Here is a 14153-nt window from a genome sequence, read left to right as displayed (position 1 = left end):
GAAGTGGTCTGGGTGCCAGGTCCAGCTAGGGTTAACTAATTGTTTTAGAAACATAGCAGTTTCAGAGAAACTGCTATGTTTATCAATTAGTTAAGCCTTCCCCTTTTTCCTCTAGTGGCTGTCTCACTGACAGCCGCTAGAGGCGCTTGCGTGATTCTCACTGTGAAAATCACAGTGAGAGCACGCAAGCGTCCATAGGAAAGCATTATGAATGCTTTCCTATGTGACCGGCTGAATGCGCGCGCAGCTCTTGCCGCGCGTGCGCATTCAGCCGACGGGGAGGAACGGAGGCGGAGAGGAGGAGGAGAGCTCCCCGCCCAGCGCTGGAAAAAGGTAAGTTTTACCCCTTTTCCCCTTTCCAGAGCCGGGAGGGAGGGGGTCCCTGAGGGTGGGGGCACCCTCAGGGCACTCTAGTGCCAGGAAAACGAGTATGCTTTCCTGGCACTAGAGTGGTCCTTTAATAACGCCAATAATAAGTTGTTCTTAATGTATGCAATTTATCCTTTTAGGAATTCTCAAATGACACCCCAATCTAGATGTTAGCAGGGAATACATAATAAATGAAATGAAAAAAAGGAGTGCAACATCCACAATAATATTCCATGTATAAAACCCGAGTTAATCCTCAAAAAAACTCCACAAATCAATATCTAGATTAAGACCCCAAGGTTGGAGTGTTTTTAATTTATTTATCCAGAATGTTTCTCTTTGTGAAAGTTTCTTTGTCAAATCTCCTCCCCTCCAGTGGGGATCCACATGCTCAATGCCCATGAAGGAAAAATTTTGCCAACTAAATTGGTTGCATGAATTGCAATGCAGAGGTACTATATGTTTAATCGATTTTTTTCTAATATTATTTTGGTGTTCTAATATTCTCTCTTTAAGTTTTCTACAGGTTCTTCCCACATATTGTTTCCCGCATGGGCATTGTAGCATGTAGACTACATTTTTAGTGTTACAGTTTATGTTAGATTTTATTTTGAATTTCTCTCCTGTTGTGAAACTCAAACTCTTTCTTTTGTGTATATTTTTGATTCTTACAGGCTTTACAGGTGTTACAAGGGTTAAAACCATTGATGTTAAATGGTCTACCCTTTCGTTGGATTTTTAATGCATAACTTGGTGCCAGTATATTTTTCAGATTTCTTGTTCTCCTAAAGATCATTGGTGTTTTTTTGGGTAGCACTTTACCTAGTATGGGATCTCTACATAAAATATTCCAATGCTTATTGAAAATCTTTTTTTATTTTCCAGTGTTGTGTGTTATATTGTGTAATAAAAGAGAAATTATAATCATTTTTGGGCACTTTCTTGGGTTTGGATGTCATTAGATCTTTTCTCTTCTTTTTTTCTATTTCCTCAATTTCTTTATCTAACGCAGTGGCTTCATATTTCTTTGCTATGAATTTATTTTTTAGATGCCTGGCTTGCTCCCTGTAATCTGATTTCTTTGTACAGTTTCTCCTCACCCGTATTAATTGGCTCTTTGGAATAGTTTCTAGCCATTTCTCCTGGTGGCAACTTTTTCTGTGTATATAGCTGTTACCCTCAGTTTTTTTTAAAAAAACATTTGGACTCAATTTTATTATTCTCCACAAAAAAGCATATGTCTAGGAAATTTATAGTGATGGTGTCCATCTCGTGCGTAAATTTTAGACCGTATTCATTCTGATGAATATAGTCCAAAAAAGATAGGAAATTGCCGCCTTATAATATTTATTTGATATGACATGTCTATTCTTTGAAGATTATGGTGCTCCCTTAGGTATTGAACTTATTTAGGTTCTCCTGATTGATTTATCTCTTGGCGATCTCATCACTCTTAGGCGCACTGGGCTAAATTTACTGTGGGCAGGCAAAGAAGCTAGGCTGTCTACGGACCTAGCTTACCTTCCAAGAAACTCAGGGGGCTTGGTTATTCCTGATCCCATACAATTTTACAGAGCTTGCACAACTTGCACAAGCTCTGAATTTAAATTTCCACCTGGTAAGTTTTTTGTTGGGTAAACTTTAAGTGAGAACTCTTTAGTGTAGACCCCTAAAAATTTAAAAACGAATATGGATCAACCTGAAAAAACCCCCACTAAATTTCTTGCTTCCTTTAACAATACAAAGTTACTGCTTCTGGAAAAAAGTATGCAAAGATAATCTAATTTCAAGAGACTCCGCAATCATCCCTATAATAGACAACCCCAGATTTCATTTTAAATGTGGTAGGACTGTGGATGAATTTGGTTGGTGAATGCCAAATAAACTAATGACGGTGGTAGATTATGCCCAATTAGACCAATCGCTCACCGCTGAAAATCTTGTTATATCCAAAAAAAAGGCCTAAATCAGATTTGACAAACTTTAGATATATCCACATCTATCTAGAATCCTTATCGCATAGAGTAGATCAATACCATATGACCTAATTTGAACATGTATATGAATATATTTTTTCTGATAACGGATCAATATCAGCAATACACAGCTTCTTAATAAATAACTTACATAGGAAAGACAAGATTTCAGAAATTATGGAATGAAGGAAGGGAGCTGAATAACAAAACGTGGACAAAAATATTTACTAATTGTTACAAATTGTCTATCTGTACCACAGTCAAAAAAAACTGATATATATGCTTATCCAGATATCATTTAGACAAAGTCCATCTTTTTCATATCTTGAAAAGTAGAACTTCATTGTGTCCAAGAGATTGTGGAACATGCAGTACATTGTATCATATGTAGTAAACATGAAATGAAATATTTCTGGAATGAGATTTTTCAGATATTGAGTAACGCACTGAAGATAGGCATATACGCTGACACAATCTTCGCTCTATTAAACGGAACCAATCGACAATATGCTTACATTCTACTACATTGTTCTTTTGCCATAAAACTGTATTCTGCAATCTTGTGTACCTTGGCTAATCATTTCTCACTAGTTTGCATGCATAACCTTGATTTTAAAGGTGCAATTCTAAATATGTCAACTTAGACTTTAAAATCATTCTTCATAACATGGCCTTTTGAATTTTGTTATTATTGTAGTTTTATCAAATACGCACTGCCTATTGTATACCAAGGTGTGCATGGATTGTCAACTTGATAAAAAGGTGGTTGGTAAAAGTTGCCTGATCTGTTAATCAGGCTCTGACCTCTGTTCCTTCATGTATTTGGAGTACATCATCTGCAAACGGGGCCGCCGTTAACACGGGGCAAACAGGGCAGCTGCCCCGGGCCCAGTTTCTCCTGGGGTGCCTAAGGCAGCTGCCCTGTGGGCCCCGCTACCCTCAACAATTTATTTGGGCCTCACACTCCAAGAAGACCCACCAGGTGGCCCATGCACCTAGGGCCACCCGGTGGGCTTCTATCAGCAGGGGCCCGGTCAGGTGATGTGGCCCTTCAACTGCCCTTTCAGGCAACATGGGAGGAAGTGACTGCCGCAAGTCACTTCCTCCCATAAAGAGAGCAGCTGTGCGGGAGGGAGCAGGAGGAGCCGAGAGGGAGTGAGTAGAAGGCAGTGAGGATGGGGGTTCCTCACTCCCATCAGCCTCAGGCACCACACTGGACCACAGGGAAGCCACCCTCCAGCAAAAGGTAGGAAACTGGAGGGTGGTTTTAAATTTTTTTTTACATGTGTGTCAGTATGGTGTGTGTGTCATTATGTCTGTGTGTGTATCAGTGTATGTGTGTGTGTGTCAGTATGTCTGTCTGTGTGTGTGTCAGTGTCTCAGTGTATGTGTCAGTGTATGTGCCTATGTGTGTATTAGTGTTTGTTTGTATCTATGCATGTCAGTGTATGTGCCTGTGTGTGTCAGTATGTCTATATATGTGCCTGTGTATGTGTCAGTATGTCTGTCAGTGTATGTATCTGTGTGCGTCAGTATGTCTGTCAGTGTATGTGTGTGTGTGTGTGTGTCAGTATGTCTGTCAATATATATGTGTGTGTGTCAGTATGTCTGTCAGTGTATGTGCCTGTGTGTGTGCATGCGTCAGTATGCCTGTCAGTGTGTGTGTGTCAGTATGCCTGTCAATGTATGTATTTGTGTGTGTCAGTATGTTAGTCAGTTTATATGTCTGTGTAAGTAGTTAGTGTGTGTATCTGTGTATTTGCGTGTGTGTCAGTGTGTCTGAGGACCAAAATTATATATAAACACACATTCAAAAAACAACACTGCACATAAATGCTCACTTGCATCCAAATCCCAACACCACATACAAACACATTCATAAAAACATACTTCATACAAAAACATGCTTACATTCAAACAGTGCAAAATACAACCCTGCAAGGATGGGAAATTGGTATTGTTGGAGTTGCATGACAGATAGGGTTCTACCTTTTGTCCAACCTTGCAATGGGGGGAGGGGGATCAAATACAGTTCTTGCACCAGGGATCTTTATACTTTAGTTCCGCCACTGCGTTGGGGTGGAGGGCGTGATTGCATGTAAGGGAGAGGGGGGCACTATCTATGGGGTCCCTAGCAAATGCTTGCCCAGCGTCCAATCATTGTTAAAGACGGGCCTGCTGGCAAACGTCACGCGTTTCGTTTCCAGTGATTACAAAGCATGTACACCTGCTATAGTTGTTCTCTCCTAGGCAGAATATTATTACATAAGGTTCAATATGTTACAGTACAAAAAAAAAAGATTCATCATCCGATGACTTCCACAATCTTTTGCAAATGCTTCTCATCTGGCAATTCCAAGGAATTTAAAAAGCTCTGTCACTAACATATCCTGTCAACAGGCAAGATGTCACTGGATGTGTGCCAGGTTTTCCATTAACAAGCTAGATTATTTTACCATTTCCATTGCAGATAAACATAATATATTTGATATCATACCTGCAGGAACAGAACAGATGGAAACCATTCAGGGTGGGAAAAAAAATATTATTTCAGTTTTTTTAGAGCAGGACCACCCAAAATGTCATTGTCTGAATTATCTGTGTGATACGTAAGATTAGAAATCACATTTTTAATTTTTATTTCAACATAATCAGGGGCACACCCTCATTTTAATGTTCCGATAGGTGGTGGGAGAAGATTGTGGCAAACAAAATGCTTTCTAATTTTTTTTTTTTTTTTATAGAATTGTTATATTATTTTGATTATAAATTAACAGGAGGGAAAAGAAATGTGGACACTCTTCAAATCAAAACAGTCAGTGCACTGAAAACGTGTCCATGTAATTGTTGGGTGCTGCTTGTCACTACTGTGCCTAAACCCCCAAATTGTGTTGTATTGTTAAATCATTACATTTGATATAAAATACTAATAGAAGGAACGAGAACTGAGTGCCCCAATGATAATAAAATTTAACTTTTTTTAGTAATATAAAAAAATAAATTATATATATATATATATATATATATATATATATATATATATATATATAATACAAATGTGCTCAAAGTGAAGTTCAAAAATGGAGATTAGACTGGTCTTTAAGCAGTTATGTCGGTATGTCATTACCAATATCCCAGGAAATGGTATTGCAATTGTACTCTTATAAACTGGTAAGGTCTCCTTTATTTGCAAAAATGCCAAGTTACATCTATTTGTTGGTTTATATATTGATCTGTGTTCGTTTGCTCAGGTCTGTGGCATCTCAGCTGTAATTATTGATAATATAAAATGATGCCTGAATTATTTAAGCGAGTTATCACTGGATGATAATATTACAATTGTGCTCTTATTAATAAATGTGTTCATATAGCGGAGATTTCCATTGGTATCTTTGAATCTGTGCTTGTTTGCTCAAGTCTGTTTGTGTATACTTTTTGAACACATTTATTCGTTTTGATCAAAAAGACTAGAGCATATGATGTAAATGGAAGGATCCTACAAAAACTGTCTGGTCGACATTGTCTTATTTGCTATGTCACTCTGGGGGATTTCTAGTGTATTGACATTTAATAAAAACTGTTATTTTGCCTTTAGGGGTGCCTTTATAAAGTTATCATTAGTGATTAAACTGGTTAATATATCTCCCAATTTTCCCCCTATAGTGAAATAATAGAAACAGTTCGGAAACTAGCTGCTTAAAATCGTTAAGGCTGCTATATTGCCCTTCAGGCCTTCTGATATTTCCCGGTAGGTTCTTAAGTTGCTGTTTCCTAAATCCTCATTTTAAGGACATAGTAGAGAGAGACACGCTATCTTGATATGACAGCCGTAATCATATTCCCCTCTCTAACTTATCTCCCAAACCGAAATACAAAGGATCCGGAATAACGTGCTTGTGGATTGCTGGTGCACAGAACAATATGTCAACTAGATACATATTGGTTACATAAATGTATCAAATGTAACCACAAGTTTCCAGAGTTTGGAGTCCTGGTTAAATAAACCCACTGTTTCTAGTCTAATGAAAGATTTTAAGATAAAGTTATCTACCAGGATTACCGAGAGCCCTTAGTAAGTAGCAAGTACGCAGATCTACATTAATTTAAATAAATATCGCACAGATCAATATAGATATAAATCATTGCCAAGTAGCAAAAGCTTGGGATCCTGGTTAGAAAAACGAACAATTCCTGGTCTTATGATAATTGCTTGGATCTAACTATCTACCAGGATCACCGAGAGCGAATATATCTATTCTATCTGCCTTTATATACAAATTTACTATGCAATTGTGCAATAAATGCTGTCGTATAGATAAATCGAGATCGATTTATAGAAAGCTATGGAAAAGACCCATGTCATAAATATGCTATGATCAAAAGGTTCTGCTTCAGATATGCCAACATACATTTTATCACAAACGTAGAAGGAAACAAAATCAGTTGTTGGTCCACAACTTCTTTGCAAAACTTCTTTTGCTGCAAATATTACTTTGAGTGCTGCTTGCACACCTCCCAAATAAATACAGTTATCGGGCAGTTGTAGACTGCTAAAGACCAAAGACAGAGATTCCTGAGGTTATTGATATGTCCCGGAGATAGCAAACAATTTTTTGGATATGAAACTTTACCTTTTAAAAAAAATAAAAATCAACCAATACAGAAAAAAAAAACACTGTTTAAAAAATAATGAATAAATTGTTAGACAAAATAAATGAGTGGCTGTCAGTGCCCAGCCTTGTGAAGATGAAATTCAGAGTAGTTTTTTTTTGTTATAATGACCTAGTTTATATTTTACATAGCTGTCACATAGTTAGTTACCTTCCAGTAAAATAATACAGCCTTTGATGGGGCATTCAGATTTCCCAAGCCGTTTGGTTTTTAGGTTTTTGGCACTTTATCTACCGGCATCATTTGAAAACCCATGAAATAAAAAAAAAAACTTGTGTTTATCTTTGCAGGTCGAAGAAATTTCAGTCATTCATTGAGAGCTGTCTTGTGAAGAACCATGGCCAAAGACCTTCAACAGAGCAGCTAATGAAGCATCCGTTCATCAGAGACCAGCCAAATGAAAGACAGGTCCGAATCCAGCTCAAAGATCACATTGACCGAACAAAGAAAAAAAGGGGAGAGAAAGGTAATGGGATTTGTTAAATGCACAAGTTATAAACGAGGACATGTGTTGGCATTGCTACAGTAACCAGCACTTTTGGCTCAAACAAGCCATACAACTGTCCATTTGTATCCCAGAAAATGATCGGATCATAGACTTAGAAAAATGAAGGGAGATTTAGACTTCCTTATTCATAATGATTCCTCATTACCCCATAATGCGTATGTGCGAAGCTATCCTCAACGGTTTGGCTCTTAAATATTTAACACAACCTTGGATATTGTTAATATTCTATTAATTTTATTCAAGGCATGTTCCTGCTAAAGATATAGTGAGATATAATGGTCAAGGTCCAAAATCTGCATTGTCATTTTTTTTTTTTATGTGTATTTCGGACATTCCTCTGAATTCCTAAGCTAGCCTTTGGCTGCACACATATATATTATTATGGCTTAAACTGGTTCGCTTCAACTTTACCTCATAAAAACACTACAGCATAACAAACCTTGTTGGAAACAGCTGACACTATTTTAATATAATATTTACACTTAATTTAATAGAGGAGATATTATTTCCCAGCATGGACATCATATTGTCTTACTATCTGGCTGTTTATTTTCCATGTTTGAACATTTTTCAAGATATTGTGTAACTGGTGAGATAAGCTAGAATTGTTTATTTTGAGAGCTTGAAGTACCAGTTGCATAATGCGTTTTACAAGTAAAATATAAAGCTTCCCTTTTTTTTGTTTTGTTTTCTTGCAATTTTCGGGTCACTTCTACGCAGTTCCCCGTTAAGTGACTGCTAAGGAGAGATGTATATAAAAGTTTTTGGGGCAGCAACACTAGCTTTAATGGCTGAGAGGAAGTCAAATTAAGGCATCTGGCGTAAGTGAGTCTTGTAGAACGTGTTTACATGTATTTTACAAGGAATTGAGAAACATTAATGGTAATATAATATGTAGATGATAATGTATTGTGAATGTATGTGTCAATATGGGAACATAATGGATATAAACTTAAAGGGATACTATAGTCACCTGAACAACTACAGCTTAATGTAGTTGTTCTGGTGTCTGTATCCAGTCCCTGCAGGCATTTTCATGTAAACACTGCCTTTTCATAGAAAAAGCTTGGCTCTGCACCCCCACCCCACCTACGTGACTGAGATCATCAGAATTGACAATCTCAGCCAACCCAATGCTTTACTACGGGAAAGCATTGGATTGACTGAAATTGACAGTTTTGATGATCTCAGTCATGGAGGTGAATCGGGGCAGGTCCTGCGCTGGTTGAACCATGTAGCGCTGGAAAAAAGTTTTCTACCCTTTTAAGGGAGGGGACAACATGTTTTTTAAACACTATAAGGTCTGGAATAAATGTTTGTGTTCCTGACCCTATAGAGTTCTTTTGAAGAGGTTTGGATTTATAATTTGTGTTCAGTGTTTCCACAAGCATTGTTGTGGAAATTTAACTAGTAATGGTATTGTTACAATTTGGTTCAAAGCAACAGTGGTGACAGGTGTCTGATAAAGTATCCCATGCAATGTTGTACCAAATGCTGTTTTATTAGCATTATAAAGTCATTCATGGTATAAAACAAACAAAAGCTCCACAGTATACTCCAAGCAGAAAGAAACATAATGACAGGACGGGTATTGCATTCTTTACCTTGAAAGATGAGTAAGTGTGTTTTGTTTGCACAACTATTATCTACACTTAATAAAAGTTTTGAAGTAATGTTAAAGTTCATAAATCTCTGCAAGTGATTAACTAAAGATAAATAAAGCCAAAGCAGTGAAAACTGGATTCCGCGTACAGCAAGGTACACCTCTATGTGCTGCTTGGACTCTATTGTACCAAACCGGCTTCTTCCTGCTGGTCCACTGTAAATTCAGGAGCAATTTAAAAAAGGACCTTTATACCGGAAACTTTACTCAGGAGTTACCTTATGGTTTGTTGTCTTGTGTATCTAGTTACCGTATTTATAATTTCTTAATGCATCTTCATTGAAGCCTCCGCATTTATATTTCTTACTCCAGGTGATACTTCAGTTACTTGAAAGAAAAAAAAAAACACTGTTTAAAAAATAATGTATATACACATACACTACGCTGTATGTGTAGCATATCCGTATGAAAAGCTGCACATATAGAGTTTAACCTTCATGATGAAACTTGACATTCAGCAGGGCGATTGGAGCACCATTAGCTAGCCCGGAACAAGAGTTCCAACATTAATTTTGTGCATGTTAGGCGTCCGTCGTTGGTACGCACAATATGCTGGCGACAGACAGTGATATAGGAATGTATGATGGATAAATTATCCAAGAGAGATAACCAGAGGCTCCTAATTAGATATACGAGCGCTCAGGAGAACCGATAATAAATCCACAGACTCACGTCATTTGTAGTTCAAAATCATCTCATCATTTAATTGCGAGAGCATTGCATATATAAAATGGCAATTAGTCTACTGCGCATGTGTACATGCAACAATGACTTACTTGAGAGTCTTATCTAAGCAATGCAAGGTTAACAAAAGTAACATTTCATAAAAAAGAAGGAATGCAGCTGCAAAAATTGCAGACACAAGCAGGAGTCAAGAATTTAACGTTTAACCCCTGCAGACGTGGAATGACTTAAGTAAGGCAAAGGCTTTAACCCTTTATTTACCTTTATCTATAACAACAGCCAATGGCGGCACAGTCACAATCTTTATGGCGCCTGTGACCTTTCTCTGGAAGGATTAGGCTGCAAGAACAGCTTGACCACGGCAAAGGAGCGAGGTGTCTTTAGCTATTTTGTTTACATTTTTAGGGGGAGAAGACAAGGATAAGCAGAGGGACTCTTTCTTAAAACACTGTTGTTGTTTTTTGGGGGGAGTATCCATTTAAGGCCAAAAATAGTTTTTTATGACACTGACTGTTAAACCATGCATATGTGTGCACTTTACCATAGAGACTATTTTTTTTACAGATGAAACAGAATATGAATATAGTGGAAGTGAAGAAGAGGAGGAAGATAACGATTCAGGGGAGCCTAGGTAAGAGCTAATGACCATGATTACTATGCATTCTTAAAAAATATAAAAGTTGTCAGCAATGGATGTAATAGTGAAAGGAGGGCACAACAAAATACAGTGAAATCCATCCGACAGAAATCAAGTGATTTAACCACTCTGAATCCTTCCAGTACTTCTTTTCAATCCATTAAAACAAATGCCAAAATGTGTCACACATGTAGAGACACAACTCCACTTAATGTGTATAGATTCCAGCAATCATAGGTACTCATTGACCTATTCATAAAGTGCTTGGTGAGCCATACACCACTTTCTGGTGATTACCTATATGGACATTTGTAGTTCCGAGCCAGACTCTGGCAATGAATGGGCATTCAGAATTTGTATTGTATGCAAGGCTCTGTCAGAACAGCCTTGTATTGGATGCAACTCAAACCTATAAATAACTGTTGGCAACTATAAGTTTGCCGTTACTTCTGTATTGACAAATCTTCATTAATAATTAGTACTATTAATGGTTTGAATAGAGTAAACTTGATTGCCGTTGATGCATTTCATTCAACTGATTAAATAAGGCAAAGAGGGGTATGATAGCCAGAGACTGGTGTAGGCAAACAAACAAACTTCCAGTGAGCCAGCACATATATAAAAAATACACTCCAAATGTTGCATACAATGCAAGCAAACCGACTCCAAGTCCATCTTTAATCCATTTTAAATCTAGACATTAACAAAATATGCTCACTCCTTGTTACCAGCTTTTCAAACTGTGTAATGTAATACAGTGATTATAAATAAAGCATGAGTGAGAAACACAATAAAGAAATGCAATGGTTTAAACGAATGAATTGTTCTAATGATAGTCTAATGATCATAATAACATTTATTTTCATTATTTAGTAAAAGTAGAATTGCATTCAGTCAATTAGGAATCTGTGTGTTTTGGTGTTGTACATACATATTTTTTTCACCTATTTATTTAGCTCAATTTTAAATCTACCTGGGGAGTCTACACTAAGACGTGATTTCTTGAGGCTGCAGTTGGCCAATAAGGAACGTTCGGAGGCCCTCCGCCGCCAGCAGTTGGAACAACAACAACGTGAAAATGAGGAACACAAAAGGCAACTTTTGGCTGAGAGGCAAAAAAGGATTGAAGAACAGAAAGAGCAGAGAAGACGATTAGAAGAGGTAAGATCAAACACTTTTTAGTGGAACATGGATATATAAATGCATAAAACGCATGTAAAACAGAACATGTCAATACTCTACAAATGCTCCATCAAACTGGACTAACATGTTTAGCATTTGGCATTATTTCAAAGCATCTTTTATTTGTAGACCATGGTTAAAAATGTTTGTGATTTTAATATCTATTGGATTCTTCTTTAGTTTAGGGAAATTGTCTCCCGTTTCTAATATCTTTATGAGCTCTTTATCTTGACATGTCCACTGTAAATTGTATTAATATGCAGTGGCGGCTGGTGAAGTTTTAATTCCCCCAGAATTTTTCTCTCCCCTATACAGTACATAGATAGTTAAACAATCGAGAGAGTTAAGAATAATATAGAGATGCTTTTACAATACAACGAGCTAGGCACAACATAAAGATATCTATCTATACAATATCTATAAAATACACAGAGCTAAGTACAATACAGAGATAACCAAACCACAAACCGAGAGATACAGTAAACAGAGCTGAGCGCAGCACAAAGATACCTAAAAAATACAAAGAGCAGGTCACAATAAGTAGAACTACACAGCCTTGTTCTCTGTGATTAATTACACAGACAGCATATGTCTCTATATAATAATCCAGCTCTTTCTGTGTATGTCCCTAGCCCTCTCTTAGCTCTCGCTTTTATGACCTCATGTTCAGTAGTGCTCCTGCTATAACTTTTATTAAATATTTCTGCTTAGAAACATGTCAGCTACTCCTTTTCTCTCAGCACACAGAGTGCGCATGGTTAAAGCATCAACATACTGATAGACTCCAAACATGTCAGCTACTCCTGACTCACTGATAGGTCTCAGCACACAATGAATACAGGGTTAAAGCAGCAGGATACTGATAGTCTCCGTATTACCTTTGCAGATTGCAATATAATTAATCTGCAGTGGTAATATGGAGACGCAAAGTAGTTGACATGGTTAATGGAAGCAGCAATCGTTGCAGATTAAAACAGATTGAAATCAGAATCAGGGCAGTCCTCAGTGTCACAGCCCCAGTCCTGCAGATTGCAGCTTCACAACTTTTCAACTAGCCACAGCATGAGTGTCTCAGGTCTCAGCTGTAGTTTGACTGAGCACTTTAAAGAAGATGGTGGGTATGTGCAGTAGGAGTTTTATCAAAACTATTAGTGACAGGCAGCACAGTGCTGTGTGTCAGAAATGTCCCCCTCCCCTTATCACCCCTGATCTTCCTTGGTTTTATTTATTAATTATATTTTTTAATAAATTCCCTTGCTTAATTAGTGCTCAGCAAATAGCATGCCCCTCACACCCCCATAGGGCAGCTGGCTCTGCAGCCTGATGACAACTCAATAGATATTCCTGAAATTCCTTCCTTAAGGTGACTAGGCATGGGCAAAACCTGCCGAAACAGGGCAGATTTCAAACCTTTCATGCCTCGATATGCTCTCAAGTAAGCGTCTCTAAACAGCTACCAATGAGGGGGGAGGGTTTCTGCAAATCTGAGACCTACTACAAAGCTAAACCTATTACAGACACTATATTTTCCCATATTGTTTGGCTTACCATCCTCACCTCCAGAAAAAAAATGTTTCTAAACTACTGCAAGTATTTTTCCCCACATAAAAATATAACTGTATGGTATACACAAATCGGCACAAAGCATGATCAATGAAAGATTAATGGTAATGTGCTATTAATGTATTGCAACCTGGTTAATAAATAAGATAAAATATGATGCCACATTCCAATTATTAGACAATAATATTATTAAAAGACACACAAGTGATACTGTGGATGTAATTAAAACTAGAAACAAACAGAATATCAAGCTGGCAAAACAAAACGTTGAAATAAAAATAGATATTAAGAGCAAAAGAACCTCCTCTGCCTCTTAAAAAGACAACAGTAACTCTAACGCAGTAAACAGATAACAAAACAGGACTACAAACAGGGAGAAAAAAGTCTGCACGGTAGAACCAATGCACAATACAATACCGTATAAACAGAACGAAATAAAAAAGGCTAGTTCTATTAAAAAAAAAAACATAAAACAGTATACCTTTGCCCAACACCTCCCAAATACGTTTTCTTTTATCCTATAATGTTTGATGTTTTTATAATACTAGGCTACACAAATTTAAAGCACCCCATGAGCATGGTGAAAAGGAAGTTATTATGGTGCCCATAATATTCCTTTACCTGCTCCATTTACCAGGTCCACCCTTGTGGTAGGGAGAGTATGGCCCCTTTGGACTGTGCACCCGAGGGGACATGATCAGTCAGCTTTCACACAGGCATGACTATGTATGTGACCACATGAGCGTATGCTACTATGTGTGTCTATATATTTGTGTGCAAGTGTGTCTCAATAAATGTGCGTGCACGTGTGTCTCTATATCTTGGAGTGAGGTTGCGATATCTTGTTACTTGAATTACAGTGCTTAAAGCCTTACTTTTGTAGTCTTCCTGTATTTGGAC

The 14153-nt window shown here is 37.5% G+C and overlaps 1 protein-coding gene across 14 annotated transcripts in view; it reads left to right on the top strand.

The window, feature by feature from the left end:
* TNIK (TRAF2 and NCK interacting kinase) overlaps positions 1-14153 on the top strand; it is a 269661-nt gene that overhangs the window by 176225 nt on the left and 79283 nt on the right. For all 14 annotated transcript variants that reach the window (XM_063442666.1, XM_063442663.1, XM_063442669.1 and 11 more), the window contains exons 10-12: positions 7307-7482; positions 10436-10502; positions 11465-11669. In XM_063442666.1, coding sequence (XP_063298736.1) covers positions 7307-7482; positions 10436-10502; positions 11465-11669 — 448 coding nt within the window. The remainder of the gene's footprint in view (positions 1-7306; positions 7483-10435; positions 10503-11464; positions 11670-14153) is intronic.

Source organism: Pelobates fuscus, chromosome 2 (assembly GCF_036172605.1).
Source record: "Pelobates fuscus isolate aPelFus1 chromosome 2, aPelFus1.pri, whole genome shotgun sequence".
Lineage (NCBI taxonomy): Eukaryota > Metazoa > Chordata > Amphibia > Anura > Pelobatidae > Pelobates > Pelobates fuscus.
Note: the sequence above shows the minus strand (reverse complement) of the source record. Positions and strands in the feature narration are given on the sequence as shown.